At 54.3% G+C, this 19,166-nt stretch overlaps 1 protein-coding gene across 1 annotated transcript in view; it reads left to right on the top strand.

The window, feature by feature from the left end:
* The window catches only part of syne1a (spectrin repeat containing, nuclear envelope 1a), a gene marked incomplete at its 5' end in the record, with an annotated part of 172,465 nt that overhangs the window by 58,325 nt on the left and 94,974 nt on the right, over positions 1–19,166 (top strand). Inside the window, 11 exon segments of the mRNA XM_079754209.1 lie at positions 5–148; positions 2,296–2,451; positions 4,260–4,424; positions 4,868–5,040; positions 5,631–5,784; positions 6,422–6,565; positions 8,893–9,057; positions 10,278–10,595; positions 11,701–11,856; positions 13,750–13,920; positions 18,593–18,919. Of these exon segments, the coding sequence (XP_079610335.1) occupies positions 5–148; positions 2,296–2,451; positions 4,260–4,424; positions 4,868–5,040; positions 5,631–5,784; positions 6,422–6,565; positions 8,893–9,057; positions 10,278–10,595; positions 11,701–11,856; positions 13,750–13,920; positions 18,593–18,919 (2,073 nt within the window).

Below are 19,166 nucleotides of genomic sequence, written 5' to 3'. Positions count from 1 at the left end.
CCAGAACCTGGAGTCTCAGATGAGGGACTTTGAGGCCTGCGCTGAGCCTCTCCAGGATTGGCTGAATGGCACCGAGGTCAAAGTTCAAGAGAGCAGTGCCCGCCTTCACGACCTCACCGCCAAGACGCAGGAGCTAGGCAAACTACAGGTGAAGGGGGCGGAGTCTGGGCGGAGTCTGGGCGGAGTCTGGGCGGAGTCTGGGAGGAGTCTGGGAGGGGTCTGGGCGGGGTCAGGGCAGAGTCTGGTGGAGTGTGGGCTGGGTCTTTGCAGGGTCTGGGTGGGTTCTGTGAGGAGGTGGGCTGCTGTTGTGTGTTCGTTCGGTGTGCGCCGATCCTCCTGGACTGATTTCATTCCCATCACACCGAGCGTGCAAATGACTTGTGCGTCGTTGTGTTTCCATCGTTGAGGACACGCGCACAATCGTGTACCACCGAGGGTATTTACCGTGCATCTGGCAGATGGAACGGCACACTGTTGGTTTTTAATTGAATTGTGCTACGCCGGGTGACTCCCTCTGTGTCTCGCTGTTCCTAGCATTCCTTAAATCGCTCGTGGCCAATCCGTCGCCCGTCCGCACAGAAGAGGTTCTCGCGTGAACGCCCTGTCGCTCGGAGGCCGTTGCACCTGAGGCGATATCTCTGGAGCACGATCTCCGATCGCAGCGCCCAGAGAGGAAGAGGAGCCCTCTAATTACGTTACTCAAGCACCAGTGTGGACGAACACAAAGAGCGACTCGTCTCGACAACAATGCTTCAAAAGAAACGGCCACAAATCTAATTAGTACGCCCGCTGTCCGGGCGGGAAAGCCTTGTCACTAAAGAAAATAAAAGAGCCTTTATTTCCAGACGTGATAACAGCCCACGCTGTGTCTGGCCGAGAAACCGGAGTGTGCGTGGAGCGTTGAAATAAGATAAAACTAACAAAAGGGGGGGAAGAGAAAATCATATCAAGCCCATCTCCGAGCCCGGACCTTATCACTTCTGCTATTTCTGTATTGCGGTCTGCCGCTGAAGCCCCTCTCGTCGCGGTCTTTTGTCTGGCCCTGCGAGCAATAATGAGCTCTCCTCCAGCCAGCCGACCGTACATTACGCTGCGCTATTCTCAACCCAGTGCTCAGGGAAAGAATTACCTCTTTACCTTTTTACAAGCCTCCCCGTGCAACCCCCCTCAGCCCTGCCTTTCTGACATTTTAACAGCCTCGTCTCCACCTCTCTGCCGTATTCTGTGCTTGTTATCGCGACCGACTGCTCTCCTGTAAAATAGAAATAGAAGGAATAACACATCCAGAAAGATTCCGCCGCTGCTGTCTATTCTTTATTTCCGTCGTTGTCGTCGCCCAGTCCGTTTCCCATGTGTTAACGTGGCTCCTGTTGCCTTTGTGCGTCCCCGTCCCTTTGTCCTGCGTGGCTGGACCCCTGGACCTCCTCCGTCCCCTGTCTCCGCCGCCCTCATCCCCCTGTCCCGTCCCTGTCCGTCTGATTGTGTTACCCCACAATGCCGCATTGTTGGGCCTGTCATGCCTCCGCCGTGGCGACTGAACTCCTGTCGCCTCTTTCTGCAATCACTCTGTCATTCCCGATGTTCCTGCTCCCGGGTCATCCTCGCTTCTCCCGACACACCTGTCACACCGCTGTCTGCTCCGTCTTCATCCCTCATCCTCTCCCCCCTCCCCCCCTCCTCTCTGTCTTCCCTCTTCCGTCTTCCCTCTCCCCCCTGCTCTCCCGTTCTCCTCCCTCCCGCTCCGTCTTCCCTTCCTCCACCCCCACACACACCGCCTGTCCCCCGTCGACCTCCTTGTCGTCCATCTCCTCCTAATCTTTCTCCCTCCTCTCCTCCATCTCCGTTAACTTGCCGATCATCTCTTCCTCCACCTCCACACATCTGTTGTTCCTCGTTCTCCTCTTCTTTGTCATCCTTCTCTGGCTCCTCCTCCATCCATCACATCCGTCCCCTTTTTCCATGGTCATCATTCTTCCTCTACTGTCACACATGTCCTCTATCTCCTCCTCCTCTTTCTCCTCCTTCTCCTCCAACATCTCCTTCTTCAATCTCTACTATCTCCTCCTCCTCTTTCTCCTCCTCCTCCTCCTCCTCCTCTTCCTCCTCATCCATCTCCATCTTCAACCTCACCATCTCCTTCTCCTCTGTCCACCTCCTTCTCCTCTTCCATCTCCTCTTTCCCCTCCTTCGTCTCCATTCCAATTCACTTCAATCCCCCCCCCCCACCCTCCCCCCATACTCACTCAACGATCTCCTCCTCCCTTGTTCATCTGCTCCTCCTCCCCCCGCCCCCAGTGTGTCCTGGAGGAGATGTCGGGGCGCGAGGCGGAGCTAGGGAGGCTACGGGAGCGGGCCCACCTCCTCTGGGAGGGGCAGGCGGCCGGTAAGGGCTTCGTCCACCGCGTGTCCCAGCTCTCCGCGCAGTACCTGGCCCTCTGCAACCTGACTAAGGTAATACCCTGATCCGCTCGGTTTGTGTTCCCACAAGGTTCTCCTCTCCTACCCCCCCCAAGTCCCCCCTCTCCTCTCCTCCTTCTCTCCCCGTCCTCCTCCCCTCTCCTCTTCCCCCCAGTCCTCCTCTCCTCTCCTCTCCCTCATCCTCCTATCCTCTCCCCGTCCTCCTCCCCTCTCCTCTTCCCCCCAGTCCTCCTCTCCTCTCCTCTCTCCCCCATCCTCCTCTCCTCTCCCGTCCTCCCTCCCCTCTCCTCTTCCCCCTGTCCTCCTCTCTTCTCCTCCTCTTCCCCCGCCAGTCCTCCTCTCCTCTCCTCTCCCCCAGTCCTCCTCTCTCCTCTCCCGTCCTCCTCCCCTCTCCTCTCCCCCCTGGTCCTCCTCTCTTCTCCTCCTCTTCCCCCCAGTCCTCCTCTCCTCTCCTCTCCCCCATCCTCCTCTCCTCTCCCTGTCCTCCTCCCCTCTCCTTTTCCCCCCAGTCCCTCCTCTCCTCTCCTCCCCCTCGTTCCTCCTCTCTTCTCCTCTCCTCTCCCCCCCGTCCTCCCACCTGTCTCCTCCCGGCCCTTCTCCCACTGCTGCCGGTCTCTGGGGAAAACTCTGGTGGTTGGAGGGAATGTGCTTTTTACACTTGGATTTTCTGTCTGGTGGTACAACTCAGTGTGTTGTCATGGGTAATCCCGGTACGACTTCATGCAGCGGAGCATGAATCACAGCCGAACATGGTTTGCCCCTGGTCGTAAAAATTGCCTACAAATCTCAGTACGGGGAAACTGTACATCTTTATTCTGCCTTGTGGATTTCTTGTGCATGTAGAATGACCGGGGGGGCTATCTCTCTGTTCGCACTCAAACCGTTGCTGCAGGAGGCAGGGGGGGGGGGGGGGGTTGGTGGTACAGCCGCGCTACTGTCCTTTCATCTTCAGAGCCAATTGGGCAATTGCAGAGTTGAAATGCTCGGCTGCTCGCGATTTGACCTTTTATTTTTCCGCAGACACACTCTCTGGGTAGATGACATTCGTGTGATTTATTCGAGGCGGCCGGGGTTAGGCGGACGCCACAGACTGGCAGTGCTCGCTCATCAGAGAGACAGAGAGAGAGGCGTTGCCGCGGCGATGATGAATAGCTTTTATTTACTTTGTCGTTCATGGAGAGGAAGCGCTATTTTTAGAGCCTCTTCCTCGGCGGACATGGAAACAGGAATAAAATTGTTCTCTGACCGCCGCGCAAATGCTGCTCATAATTGCAACGTCGATCCCTGCAGCAATTTTTGTTGTTCCCTCTATTGTATCCGAGACACTTCAAGCATTTAAGTCAATACAGGTCTGGGAAATTTCTAGATCCGATATCTGTAAAGTAAGGTAAAGTTTGTGGACAGGAAAAATGCTTCTTTGGGCGGTGTGTTGTACATGCGTTCTACAAAAAGAACAGAGGTGATCGATCGGACCTGGAAACGCAGGCTTCCAGCTTCACTTTCTGACTAATTTTAGAGCGTGGCCTCTCTGGTTTCCTGGGGCGGCATGTGGCTCAGGAGGTAGAGCGGCTTGGCTGGTAACCAGAAGGTTGCTGGTTAAATCCCCGGCTCCTCCTAGCGTGAGTGTCGAGGTGTCCCTGAGCAAGGCACCTCACCCTGACTGCTCCTGACGAGCAGTCAGGGTGAGTCTGTCGCCTGGCATGGCTGACACCGCCGTGAATGTGTGCATAATTGGGTGAATGTTGGGCAATATTGTAAAGCGCTTTGAGTGGTCACTGGTTGGAATAGCGCTGTATAGATGCAGTCCATTTACCATTCCTTCTTTACCACTCTCTCCCCAGGACAAGGCATCCAGGATTGAGCGTATCGTGGGGGAGCACCGGCTCTTCTCCGGGGGCCTGAAGGAGCTGCAGGACTGGGTGTGTGAGGCCCAGAGGGTCCTCAACACCTGCCTGTCCCCCACCGCCGACAAGAGCGTGCTGGAGAACAGGATGATGCAGCTGGAGGTACGGCGGGGGACGTGGAACGATGCAGTCCACTCGTATTTCCTTCAGCTGTAGATAGAATGTGACAAGTTAGTTTCGATAAAGTGAGTCAGATGTGTTTATATAATTAGATATCTCATGGAATTAAAACTTGGTATTTGATCATCCATGAAAAAAGTATGCCCAAACAACAAAATCATCTATTATCTTTGTACCGTTTTATCACTGTACACATTTTATACTATTTAATGTCTATTGTATAGACTGTAGGTTTCTCTTAAAGCACACACAAATACACACACACACACATAGACAATCACACACACAGACACAGACACACACACACAAACACACAATCGTATCGCACACACACACACGCATGCAATCACGCACGCACGCACGCCAACGCCACCGTTTCCTCCCTTCCTTCCTGCTGTGACCACTTCCTGTTTCCTGTCCCCCAGGCCCTGCTGGCGGCGCGGCAGGAGAGGGAGATCCAGCTGAAGATGCTCCTGACCCGGGGCGAGGCGGTACAGAGGAACACCTCCGCCGAGGGGGTGCCGGTGGTCCGCAAGCAGATCCAGGACCTGAAGGACTCCTGGGACGCCCTGCTGTCCGCCTCCATCCAGTGTAAAAGGTGCGGCTGAGCATTGATGTCAGCCCGGGGTCGGGGGTTCAGCTCCCGGCTGAAGGGTTGTGGCTTTGAATCCCTGTTATGAGCTTATGTGCTTATAATCTCTACTTCTTTGACCTTCATCATCATCGTCCTCCTCCTCCTCCTCCTCCTCCTCCTCCCCCATCTACTTCTTCTTCTTCTTCTTCTTCTTCTTCTTCTTCTTCTTCTTCTTCCCCTCTTCTTCCTCTCCTCTCTCCTCCTCTTCCTCCTCCCCCTCTTTCTCCTCCTCCTCTCTCTCTTCCTCTCTCTCCTCCTCCCTCCTCTCTCTCCTCCTCCTCCTCCCCCTCTTTCTCCTCCCCCTCTCTCTCCTCCTCCCTCCTCTCTCTCTCCTCCTCTTCCTCCTCCCCTCCTTTCTCCTCCTCCACTCTCTCCTCCTCCTCCTGTCTCTCCTCCTCTCTCTCCTCCTCTCTCTCCTCCTCCTCCCCCTCTTTCTCCTCCTCCTCTCTCTCCTCCTCCCTCCTCTCTCCTCTCCTCCTCTCTCTCCTCCTCCTCCTGTCTCTCCTCCTGTCTCTCCTCCTCTCCTCCTCTCTCCTCCTCCTCCTGGTCCACAGCCAACTGGAGGGCTCTCTGTCCCAGTGGACCAGCTACCAGGAGGACGTGGGCCAGTTTGTGGCGTGGATGGACCGCGTGGACGAGACGCTGGGCTGCTCGGACAGACAGTACTCAGAGATGAGGGACAAGACGGCCAACCTGGGAAAGACCAAGGTAGGGCTCTGGAGCTGCCCACGTCCGCGCCCACAAACGTCAGGGCTCTGGGATGGAAGGGGGCGGAGCGGGGTTAACGTAATGCCTTCTGACGAAAACGCAATCACGGCGAATTGCCCATCGCAGACGTTGACAATGTGACGGAGCAGTTTCATTTTTCCCTCCCGAGATAAAAGGGGCTGGTAGTTGCCAAGGGGAAGTGGTTGCCATGACCACATAGCCTCTGTAGCGATCATTCACTCAGTCACTCTCGGTCAGATCCCCACCTGGGTGCCAGGCAGAGTTAAATGGGCCTCATTTACCATGTCATCATCGTGTGTGTGTGTGTGTGTGTGTGTGTGTGTGTGTGTGTGTGTGTGTGCGTGTGTATGCATGTGCGTGTCTGGTTTATGCCTGTTTTTGCATTCGCGTGTGTGTGCGTGGCTGTGTGTGTGCATGTGAGCGTGTGTGTGTGTGCGCGTGCTGGTGTGTGCGTATGTGTGTGTGTGTGTGTGTGTGTGTGTGTGTGTGTGTGTGTATGTGTGCGCGTGTGTGTGTGCGTTTCTGTGTGTGTGCGTGCATGCGTGCGTGCGTGCGTGCGTGTGTGTGTGCATGCGTTTCTGTGTGTGTGTGTGTGTGTGTGTGTGTGTGGTCCTAGCTCCTGTATGAAGAGGTATTGAGCCACAGCAGTCCTCTGGAGACCATCGCCACCAAGGGCTCCAACATGGCGGGGCACTACATTACCCAGCATGAGGTTCAGCAGCTACACATCCGATACAGCGCTCTGAAGGACAAGGCCAAGGTGGGCAGGGTCTCCCGGTTTAGGCTCTCACACATGGACAGGACTCATGTAGGGCCGGGCGATACATCGAATCGATGCATCGAAACTGTCATCAAAATGTTCTAAATCACAATTTGCCGATCGCGAAGTTCCTTGTTCCTGTTATTGACTGGAGTATCAGTAACATTTGTAGTTATTTTTCTTTTACAATTCAATAGTTAAATAAAGATGTTATAATATCAATTCAGCTCAACACATAGGCCTGGCCGTAAAGGAACGAGCAGTGTATATGTTGACTGCTTGCTCGTATGATCGTTTTTTTTCCAAGGGAACTTTAAAAAGAGAAATCACATAAAAAATCGCAATCGTTCGAATATTGGTCACAATGCGATTATTAAAAACCATTAGTACCGACATTATAACTAACATTCCAATGCTCCTTACTTAACTTACTTTAACAAACTGATGCACTATATTTTCTAAAAGCTCTTTCAGGTACCTTCAAGTCACTTCACACTATGAATAATTGAACTGTTTGTATTTCCATTTATTATAAAAAAACATTAGCTTAAATTTCCCTAAAAGATAATTTAATCATTCATTCTAATTTGCTCAACTTTTTCAACTCTTAGTAACTTTGAAAGATTTAGAAATAAATTAGCACAATTATACATTTCATTAGCAGGGCAACTGGCAGCCACCATCAATTAAGCGATCCATTAATGCTAATGAAATCCCCATCATGTAAAACAACGTATCAGCTACCAGCACGCACACTCCCTCCTGCAGTTACTTAAAAATGATTCCTCATCCCCTCTCCCCTACCTCCTCCCTCACCCCTCTCCCTCTCCCCTACCTCCTCCCTCACCCCTCTTCTCTCTCCCCTACCTTCTCCCTCGCCCCTCACCCCTCTCCCCTCTCCCCTACCTCCTCCCTCACCCCTCTCCCTCTCCCCTACCTCCTCCCTCACCCCTCTCCTCTCTCCCCTTCCTCCTCCCTCTCCCCTCTCCCCTACCTCCTCCCTCTCCCCTTCCTCCTCCCTCTCCCCTCTCCCCTACCTTCTCCCTCACCCCTCTCCCCTACCTCCTCCCTCACCCCTTCCTCCTTCCTCACCCCTCTCCCCTCTCCCCTACCTCCTCCCTCTCCCCTTCCTCCTCCCTCCCCCCACTCCCCACTCCCCTACCTCCTCCCTCACCCCTCTCCCCTACCTCCTCCCTCACCCCTCTCCCCTACCTCCTCCCTCACCCCTCACCCCTCTCCCCTCTCCCCTACCTCCTCCCTCTCCCCTTCCTCCTCCCTCACCCCTCTCCCCTACCTCCTCCCTCACCCCTCTCCCCTTCCTCCTCCCTCACCCCTCTCCCTCTCCCCTTCCTCCTCCCTCACCCCTCTCCCCTCTCCCCTCACCCCTCTCCCCTACCTCCTCCCTCACCCCTCACCCCTCTCCCCTCTCCCCTACCTCCTCCCTCTCCCCTTCCTCCTCCCTCACCCCTCTCCCCTACCTCCTCCCTCACCCCTCTCCCCTTCCTCCTCCCTCACCCCTCTCCCCTACCTCCTCCCTCACCCCTCTCCCCTCTCCCCTACATCCTCCCTCTCCCCTTCCTCCTCCCTCACCCCTCTCCCCTCTCCCTACCTCCTCCCTCACCCCTCTCCCCTACCTCCTCCCTCAACCCTCTCCCCTCTCCCCTCCCCCCTCTCCCCTACCTCCTCCCTCTCCCCTTCCTCCTCCCTCTCCCCTCTCCCCTACCTCCTCCCTCTCCCCTTCCTCCTCCCTCTCCCCTCTCCCCTACCTCCTCCCTCACCCCTCACCCCTCTCCCCTCTCCCCTACCTCCTCCCTCTCCCCTTCCTCCTCCCTCACCCCTCTCCCCTACCTCCTCCCTCACCCCTCTCCCCTTCCTCCTCCCTCACCCCTCTCCCTCTCCCCTTCCTCCTCCCTCACCCCTCTCCCCTCTCCCCTCACCCCTCTCCCCTACCTCCTCCCTCACCCCTCTCCCCTTCCTCCTCCCTCACCCCTCTCCCCTACCTCCTCCCTCACCCCTCTCCCCTCTCCCCTACATCCTCCCTCTCCCCTTCCTCCTCCCTCACCCCTCTCCCCTCTCCCTACCTCCTCCCTCACCCCTCTCCCCTACCTCCTCCCTCAACCCTCTCCCCTCTCCCCTCCCCCTCTCCCCTACCTCCTCCCTCTCCCCTTCCTCCTCCCTCTCCCCTCTCCCCTACCTCCTCCCTCTCCCCTTCCTCCTCCCTCTCCCCTCTCCCCTACCTCCTCCCTCACCCCTCTCCCTCTCCCCTACCTCCTCCCTCACCCCCCCCCCCCCCCCCCCCCCCCCCCCCCCCCCCTATGGTCGGCCAGGCGGCGGTCAGCCGGGCTAAAGAGCTGGTGCTGGTCCACCAGGAGTACCAGAGGGGCCTGCACGTGTTCGAGGACTGGCTGGAGCAGGAGCAGGCCTCCCTGGCCTCGCTGTCCCACCCAGAGGGCAACGTGGACACGCTGGAGGAGACGCTCAGACAGCTCCAGGTGAGCCAGAGCCCTCAACCGGTACCTGAACTCACTTCAAGAACTCAAAGCTCATGGATTCTCTTCAATGGGAAACTCCTTTTAAGACCTGGCTGGTCAACATCATAAAGTTCATGAAGGCGACCAGGGTTCACGAGTTTAGATTATAAAGCAAATAATTGCATAATTTAAACACTGTTTCTAACCTTTTGTATATTTGACCATAAACCGGAGGGTGAACTCTTATTTCCATCATGGGAACTCTTATTTCCGTCGTGTGAACTCTTATTTCCGTCGTGTGAACTCTTATTTCCGTCGTGAGAACTCTTATTTTCCGTCGCGTGAACTCTTATTTCCGTCGTGAGAACTCTTATTTTCCGTCGCGTGAACTCTTATTTCCGTCGTGAGAACTCTTATTTTCCGTCGCGTGAACTCTTATTTCCGTCGTGAGAACTCTTATTTTCCGTCGCGTGAACTCTTATTTCCGTCGTGAGAACTCTTATTTTCCGTCGCGTGAACTCTTATTTCCGTCGTGAGAACTCTTATTTTCTGTTGCGTGAACTCTTATTTCCGTCGTGAGAACTCTTATTTTTCGTCGCGTGAACTCTTATTTCCGTCGTGAGAACTCTTATTTTCCGTCGCGTGAACTCTTATTTCCGTCGTGAGAACTCTTATTTTCCGTCGCGTGAACTCTTATTTCCGTCGTGAGAACTCTTATTTTCCGTCGCGTGAACTCTTATTTCCGTCGTGAGAACTCATATTTTCCATCGTGTGAACTCTTATTTCCGTCGTGAGAACTCTTATTTTCCGTCGCGTGAACTCTTATTTCCGTCGTGAGAACTGTTATTTTTCGTCGCGTGAACTCTTATTTCCGTCGTGAGAACTCTTATTTCCGTCGTGAGAACTCTTATTTTTCGTCGCGTGAACTCTTATTTCCGTCGTGAGAACTCTTATTTTTCGTCGCGTGAACTCTTATTTCCGTCGTGAGAACTCTTATTTTCCGTCGCGTGAACTCTTATTTCCGTCGTGAGAACTCTTATTTTTAGTCGCGTGAACTCTTATTTCCGTCGTGAGAACTCTTTTTTTTCATCGCGTGAACTCTTATTTCCGTCGTGAGAACTCTTATTTTCCGTCGCGTGAACTCTTATTTCCGTCGTGAGAACTCTTATTTTCCGTCGTGTGAACTCTTATTTTCCGTCGTGTGAATTCTTATGTGTGACCTCTCCTCCGTCTCCTCCCAGCTCCTGCAGGAGCGCTGTACAGAGGGCCAGTCGCTCCTCTCCTCCGTGCTGACCGGCAGGGACAAGGTCATCCCCTGGGGGGCCCCCCAGATCGAGGACCGGGCCCTGGACACGGCCCAGCGGGACTGGGGGGCCTTCCAGCGGCGGCTGGAGGAGACGCGGGCCCACCTGGGCTCCACCCTGGCCCGGCTGAGGCAGATCGGCCAGAGGTTCCAGAGCCTCTCCCAGTGGCTGGAGGAGACGGAGCGCAGGGCCAACCTCCGCAGCCACCGCCGCTCCAGCCGCAGCACCAAAGAGGCCCAGCTGAAGCAGCTCCAGGTCAGAGGGGGGGGACACTGGGGCGTTGTAGGGTGCGATACTCCCATCTCACCACTAGGGGCAGTCGTGGCATCGCTGTGTACAGCAAGAGAGTGTGTGTTTTGTAGGCGGGATCCCGGGAAATCATGAATATTAACGAGGGGATAGCCAGAGATTATCCAATCGCGTTGGTTTAAATCCCTGATCCAATCCAAAAAGGCCAAAATCTGTCACGTGACCGCAGGGAAGGTAACTTAAATGTAATGTACATCAAACTAACGCTAGTCAGACGCATTTCTCTGATAGGGTTCGAGTTAGGGTGAGGAGTCAGTGTGCGAGTTTGACTGACAGTCAGACACTGGCTGCCTGTCCAATCCTAGAGCTTGAGGCGGGACTTTTCCCGGATTCCGCCTACGAAAAACACAGTCGCGTACATTAACCTACCGCTAGCTAACCTGAGCTAGCCAGTAGATTTATGGTAGTTTGTCAATAGATAAGTGAAGAGAAACGTCTGTGTATGTTTAGTTCATTAATTTATTAATTAAGTATACCCAATATACTACCCACCGCATGCGTACGGAGGGGCTGGGTGAAGCTAAGACGCTAGATGGGACGGGCTAATTGACACCCTTCCCCACCATATGTCTGACTGTTATGTTGCAGCAGGGCGTCATCAACAATCACCAATTAGCATCAGCATACTAATATGATTATGCAAATCTGCGTGATCGTGCTATTTGGTGAATTCTAATTAGAACCGGCAATCCCGTTGGCGAATGTGATTTTCATAGGTTGAACCCGGGGAAATCATAAATATTAATGAGGGGATAGCCGGAGATTATCCAATCACGTTGGTTTAAATCCCTGATCCAATCCAAAAAGGCTAAAATACGTCACGTGACCGCAGGGAAGGTAGCTTAATTTGCAATGTATATAGTAATGTATAACGCATTTTTCTGATAGGGTCAGGGTTAGGGTTAGGGTTGGAGGCGGGACGTTTCCCGGATTGTGACTACGAAAAACACTGTCGCATCCCGTTGAAGTGGCGTTAGCAACGCCAATTAGCATTAGCATTAGCATTGTTTACCTTTGCCTTTTGTTAACGCCCACCTCTCCCCCCCCCCAGGGCTGGTACGAGGCGGTGGTGGGCCGGCAGGGCGAGGTGGACAGCCTGTCCTCCCTCGCACAGCAGGTCCTGGAGGAGACCCACATCAACAGCCGCGTCAGCGCCACCGCCACCCAGCTGACGGCCAGCTACCACGCCCTGCTGCTCTACCTCGAGGTGAGGGGCCCAGGGTCAGGTGACCAGCGAGGGCTTCGAACCAGGCCGAGGGTTGCCTGATAGATAGATGGATGGAACTTTATTAAACCTTTATATATATGTTTTTTTTATTTTAGGTTATTATTTGGAAGGAACTCTGTTAATTCTCTCGCTAACTACTTGGATACGTTTTTGATTTTTTTTAGTAAAAAAAAGCCTTGATCCCCCGGAGGGGAAGTTCAGCAGCAGTTCAGCAGTGTAACAGCAGCACAGCCGCAGGGGAAGACACAGGATGTAACACAACACAATAAAAATACAGAGTAGTGCACAGGAATAGATGCTGAAGTAACCTCTAACAAACAGAACAAACAGAGCATACAGAACAAACAGAACAAACAAAGCAAACATTATAAACAGTATAAACAGTATGAATTATAGAGTGGCCCGGTGCCAGTACTTTGCAGCATATTAAAGTGTGTAAATGCAATGTAAAAAACAAAGAGAAGTGGCCCAGTGAACAAGTATATGTTTAATATATATATATATATATATATAGATGTGATTCAGTGTTCCAGTGCTGCGTGTGTGTATGTGAGCCGTACCCTGGGGAAATGGAGGTCTGGCACACAATGGCAACTCAAACACAATTCGTGCGTTGCTGGAACGCAGGCGTTGACTAGCGGCTGGCCGCATCCCGTGCAGTGCAGTGCACTGCAGACACATGTCGCCCTGCCCGGGGGTAACTCGCTGGTTCCATCCAGCGATAAAAGACACATCCTCGTGAGCACGCACCCCTCGTTCCGGTGGGCCGCGCGTTAGACGCACAGCGTGCAGTGCACTTATACAGTGTGTTAGTACGCCGTGTCTCTATTGGTCAGTTCCTCCGAGCGAGGGCTGCAGGCAGAATCGATGCAGCAGCCTGCAGAGGCCCAGAGTTTGGGCCCTAATTAAACGCTAGGCTAGGCAATCTCACGCCCAGCGCTGGGAGCGCCGCGGCGTCTTCTGCGCCGCATTGATTTTTACACCTTCCGCTAACACCTTGAGAGTGCGTGTGTGTGTGTGTGTGATTGTCTGTGTGTGTGTGAGTGTGATTGTGTGTGTGTGTGTGTGTGTATGTGTATGGATGCTACTCCTTTGCATCTGCTGTCTCTTGCAAAGATTGTTGGCACGTGCACAAACACAAGCACACGCATGCACACGTACACGTGCCCACCGGCGCACATACACACACACACACACACACACACACACACACACACACTCATAGCATCACTTTCACATCTATCACTCATCCCTCTCATTTCACAGATGCATTTAATTACAATGTGTGTGTGTGTCGTATGTGTGGTGTACGTGTGTGTGTATTAGTGTGTGTGTGTGTGGGTGCACTTGGCTTGCTGTGGCATGCTCCTACCTGTGTCTAGCACGGGAAAGGTGTGCACTCAGCACTATGAGCTAATTGGGGCTCCTCGCTGTAGGATTTGCAAGTTGAGTGAATAATGTGTCAAAACCAGCAAGGAAAGGTGCTCCAGTCATGGGGTTATTGACTTAAAATACCAGTCAAGTGGATAATGCACCACCAAAACCCCCCCTCCTCACCCCATCCGGCAATTATCGACATCCAGCATGTGAGGAGAACTAGGGTGGGGGGTTGGGTGTGGGGGGGGTAAAGGTGTTTTCATAGTTTGACGGTGGATAACAGCTTCTTCAGCCCCAGTTGGCTTAGCCCTGAGACAGGCAGAGAACCTCTGAGAGGCTTCAAAGTCAGACAGACCTTCAAAGACAAACGCTTTCCGGGTCGTCCCCAGAGCAGCACTCGATCCCACGGGTGGGAATCCATTCCCAGTAGGAATGGCCGTGTTGTGGTGAGGAATGGCCTCTGACCTCTTTCTTTCTCCTCATCGTCTTCTCCAGGAAACCATGAAGCAGCTGCAGGAGGAGGTGAGGAGCATCATGGAGGCGGAGAAACTCTGCGCGTCCTTCTCTGATTGGCTCAACTGCACCCAGGAGAAATTCGTACGGGTGATTGACAGCTCGGAGCCACTCGATTGGCTGGCGATGGAGAAGAAGATGAAGAAGTTGGAGGTTCGTGTTCAAAGCGTCCCTGTTTTTTCATAGCTCGTGTGCCTTCTCAAAATTATTATCTCAGAGTACAATTATTAACGATTCCGAACGAATTAACGACCAAAATTCATGGACAAAATGGACATCTTCTAGTTCTCCAGCCGTTGTACATGTTATGTGGTTAACACGTGTGCGCTAAACTCTGCATCGGGTATCCAAGTAAGATGTTTGGCTCCGAATCTCCCTCCTCTGCCAAAGCTTCGGGCCATCATCATCATCTTGCGAGGCTGTAGTTTGGTCCAACAGTCGGTCCGATATCCCAGACAGCAGACATGTTCTGCAGCGCTCTTTTCTTTCCCTCGCTCTGCCAAGCAACATACATTGACTGTGTGTGGCATCCCAAAAATGCAGTGTGCATGCTATTACTGGCAAACATGCTTATGCTGCAGAATAATCGACATGGAACAATCTGTGACACCAGCGCTATTCTCCCTGTAATATTTGCATAGCATTCAGCCATGGCACATCTCTATGGTGCGAGTTGCTTGTTCTGTCGGATGGGCATGTGGGTGTCACGCAATCCATCTCCACTTTACACAGCCATGCTGCACTGAGCAAATAGACACACGCGCGTGCACGCACACACACAGACACACACACACACACTTACAATTACACATATAGACACACACTTTGAATTACACATACACAGACTCACACTCGCACACACAGACAGACACTTACATACACAGATAGACACTCTCTCACACACACACACACACAAAGACTGTCTCTATCTCTCTCCCTCTCTCTCTCTCTTACACACTCACAAACCGACAGACACTCAAACACACACACAGACTCGCTATTACTCTAACACACACACACACACACACACACACACACACAGATAGAACCTCACATACACACACAGACACACACACTTTCACACTTATACACACACACACACACACCCACGCACACAGACACACACATACACACACACACACAGGAAATAAACAAGGAAAATATTGTAGTGCATTGTACCGCACGGCCGGCACGCTTCATATGGAGTGTGAAGGGGGCTGGGGCTTGGCGTGCACGTGGTGTGTACGCGGGGTGTGTGTGTATCGATCGGAGCTCTTTATGGAGACAAAGCGGGATGCGGCAGCTTTCGAGGAAGCTCTCTGGTTGTGAGAGAGAGAACCCCCACCCCCCTCCCACCGTGAGGCAGACGATGAAGAAGCACCCATGTCAGGAGCCTGCTGGCACAGACGCTGTAATTGATGCGGTGCCCTTACCGCTTCATATCACACACGCGCGCACGCACACACACACACACACACACAATGACATACACATGCGCACGCATACGCAAGCACGCACACACACACACACTGACATACACACACACGCGCACTGACATACTCACACACTGACATACACATGCATGCACGCTCACGCACACACACGCACACACACATACACTGACACAAAAACACACACAGACCCACACACTGACATACACATACACATACACACACACACACTGACATACACACACAAACTGACACACACACACACACTGACATACACACACACACACACACACACACACACACACAGACACTGACAGGCTCACACACAAGCAGGCGCACGTGAGAGTGGTCTCCTGCACAGCGCACGGCTCTAGCATCAAACAAACCGCACCGGATGCGCCCGGCTAACAAGCTGCAGAGAAAGTTTGACACCCAGCATGCGCCTCCCACACAGCACCGCCATATTCTACCCATTCTCCTCCTCTCCTCCACCCTATTCCTCCGTCCTAAAATTGTCCACGTCTCCCTCCCCTCCTTACGTTTACTTCCCTCCCCGTCCCTGCCTTTCACATATGCCAACGAGCTGTTATTGACAAAGACATGGCCGCCCTACCCCGTCATCTGGTGGGGGGGCTTACTCAGTAATCCACACCCTGGGGAATCGATCCCCCCCCCCCCCTCCTCTGGACACCCGACACCGAGAGGCGCGTCGGCGCCGCGCGCTACATTGCTGCACACGGCATGCTGCTGCTTAGTCTCTCCACCATAGAGAGAGGAGAGAGAGGGAGAGAGAGAGCGGCACAGGGGGAGATGTAGGGAGAGGGAGGGACAGAGATTGATGGGGGGGAGACAGAGGGTGAGACAGAGACAGAGCGAGAGAGAGAGAGAGAGCTGTGGAGACAGATATAGAGAGGCAGGGAGAGTGAGAGTGGGGGAGTCAGATGGTGGGGCAGAAAGAGGGGGAGAGAGAGAGAGAGCTAGAAAGAGGGAGGGGGGAGTGAGGGGGAGAGAGAGAGAGAGCGAGGGGGAGGGAGGGGGGAGTGAGGGGGAGAGAGACAGAGAGCTAGAAAGAGGGAGGGGGGAGTGAGGGGGAGAGAGAGAGAGAGCGAGGGGGAGGGCGAGAGAGAGGGTGAAGGGGAGAAAGAGGGCGTGGAATGTTAGGGTCGAAAAATTCAGAATTCGACTGAAGCAGGAACTCGAGCAAAATCGCACCATACCATATCCGGAAAACTGCCTCACGCAATGCACAGCGCACCCTAATTAAAAGCGATATCAGATAGTGTGAGATCGTTTGACCGAAAAGTCATTAGCACCACACTATCCACTATCCTAGCTTTCACCTAATTGCCATGGATACACTAAATCCGCCGTGCGTCTGCTGCTGACTGGCTTAGGTTGGCTCTGGCGCTCCAGGCTCCTGGGGCTAGAGGATGGAGCCGGCACAGTGGAGGCGGTGTTGATGGTTGTGGTGGGTGTTTGGTGGTGGTGGAGATGGAGGAGGTGGTGGTGGGGTTGGTGGTGGTAGTGGTGGTGGTGGAGGAGGTGGTGTTTGGGGTGGTGGTGGAATTGGTATTGGTGATGGACGTGGTGGTGGTGGTGGTAGTTGAGGTGCTGTTGGCGGTGGTGGTGGTGGTGGTGGTGGTGGCGGTGGTGGTGGTGGTGGTGGTGGTGGGGGTGGTGGTTGTGGTGGAGGTTGGGGGGTGGTGGTGTCTTTAAGAGCACGGGAGACAGTAACTAGGGAAGCCTTTATACGGCTCACAAGGTCGGCCTAATCAAGGCTCCCTCCCTCCTCTCTCCTCTCTCCCCTCTCTCCTCCACCACCACTTCAGACCATAATGACACGATTAAGGTCAGGGTCGTCGAGCGATGGCGGATGACTCGCGGTGAGAACATGGCCATAAACAATCGGCTGTTCTCCGGATGTCTGTGGATGGCTGCGGAGGTTAATGATGGCTGTGGTTACAAAGGAAAGGAAATAAAGATCCATCCATTCAAATGCTAATAGGACTCCTGGCTCTGATAACCTGTATGGAGAAGCCCCCCTTTTAGATATTTACTTACTGATCGGCGGCTCTGACAAGACGCAAGGTGGGCGGGGGGGACGATTACAATATGTGAAGAAACGCAGACCCCGCGAACGAGGATATTAAACGTCAGGTGTGTGTCACCGACCGTGTTTTTCAACAAACGCTGCCCCCGTAACGATAAGGAATGTAATATGCCTCGAATCACCACGGGCGTGAAGCCCCAGCCCTCTGTCGTTAGCGGTGCGGTCGTTAGGGGGGACGTCGCCGTGGTGTCGGTGGCGTTCTGAGTCTCCTGGGCGCCACACTGAGGCTGCTAATAGAAGGCGGCTGTGGGCGTGTGAGGACCCGCACACACCTCGTTACGGCGCCATCATGGAGCTGCTCGGGGGGGGGGGGCGGGGGGGTTGTTGTGGTCAGACGCGCCCCCCCACTCAGCCCCTTAATAGAGAGCTGATGAAAGCGAGATGGCCTCCCGTCGTGCGGCCCCCGCTCGCGCCCGCGCGTCTGTGTGTTTTTGTGTGTGTGTGTGTTTGTGTTGCCGTGGAAACCCCCCTTCGCCGTCGACGCCCGGTAAGGGTCTCCGTAATTGGGGGGCCCCCGCTTTCATATTTTCGCCCCGCCCGCTGCCGGGGCCCTCTCTCCCCTCCCTCCCGTCATGGCGGCTCGTCGGAGCCACGCAGGTGTGGGCGGCCCACCTGACGACTTCAAAGCTCTGTCAGGAGCCGGGGGGAGGGGGGTGAGGCTTCAGAACACAGTGCCCGGGGTGGGGGGGGCTTGCTGGATGAACAAAGAACACACCCCTCTTCTGTAAGGGGGGGGGCAGGGACGGAGATGAATTAACGTGTGATGGTCAAGATGTCTGAAGACCACTTGAGGTGTTTGGTTCTTCTCTCTTCCGTGCCGAGTAGCTTTGAAGAAATAAACAAAGGGTGGGCAGTGGTCCACCACATGTCTCGCCCCCCCTGTTGTGTGCGGTGGGCTTCTTGACCACACGCACACACACACACACACACACACACACACACACACACACACATATAGGGCATTTAGGGCATCAAGCCGCCGCTTTTATCCGAATCGACTTACAGCCATTCATACACACATTCACACACCTACGGAGGAGTTAACCCCGCAAGGCGACAGCCAGCTCTCACACACACACAGACACACACACACACACACACACACACGCACGCACACACACACACACACACACACACACACACACACACACACACGCACGCACGCACACACACACACACACAGACGCGCTCCTCCCCAGTTTGCAGGCAGTAACCACACCCCCCCTGTACTTGTGATCACTAACCCCCCCCTCCCCCCGTCCAGGCCCTGCAGGCGGAGCTCCAGCGGGGCCGGGGCCTCCTCAAGGCCCTCCGGGAGCGGGCGGAGCGCGCGGCGGGCTACCTGGAGGAGGACGGGGCGGAGAGCCTGGGGGCCGAGGTGGAGGCCCAGCTGGCCCAGCTGGAGGAGCTGGCCGGGGGCCTGAGGCAGGAGCACGGCTCCCTGGAGCGGGCCCTGCTGCTGGCCAAGGAGTTCCAGGACCGCTACAAGGGCCAGGCCCAGTGGCTGGTGGAGACCCGGGCGCTGGTCAGCGGGCCGGTGGAGCCCAAGGCCGAGCTGTACCAGAGGAGGGCGCAGCTGGCCAAGTACAAGGTGAGAGACGCCCAGGTATCTAACGCCTCTTTAGCGTTAAGGCCCTGTCTACACGGCCAGACGCCCAGGTATCTAACGCCTCTTTAGCGTTAAGGCCCTGTCTACACGGCCAGACGCCCAGGTATCTAACGCCTCTTTAGCGTTAAGGCCCTGTCTACACGGCTACGATTGTTGTGTCCTAAGTCCTCTTCTTCTTTTTTGGGTGGAGTTCTGTAGCAGAAACAGCGCCACATAGAGGCCGGGAATA

Source organism: Pollachius pollachius (genome assembly GCF_949987615.1).
Source record: "Pollachius pollachius genome assembly, chromosome: 16".
Classification (NCBI taxonomy): domain Eukaryota; kingdom Metazoa; phylum Chordata; class Actinopteri; order Gadiformes; family Gadidae; genus Pollachius; species Pollachius pollachius.
This window is presented reverse-complemented; position numbering and strand designations above follow the sequence as displayed.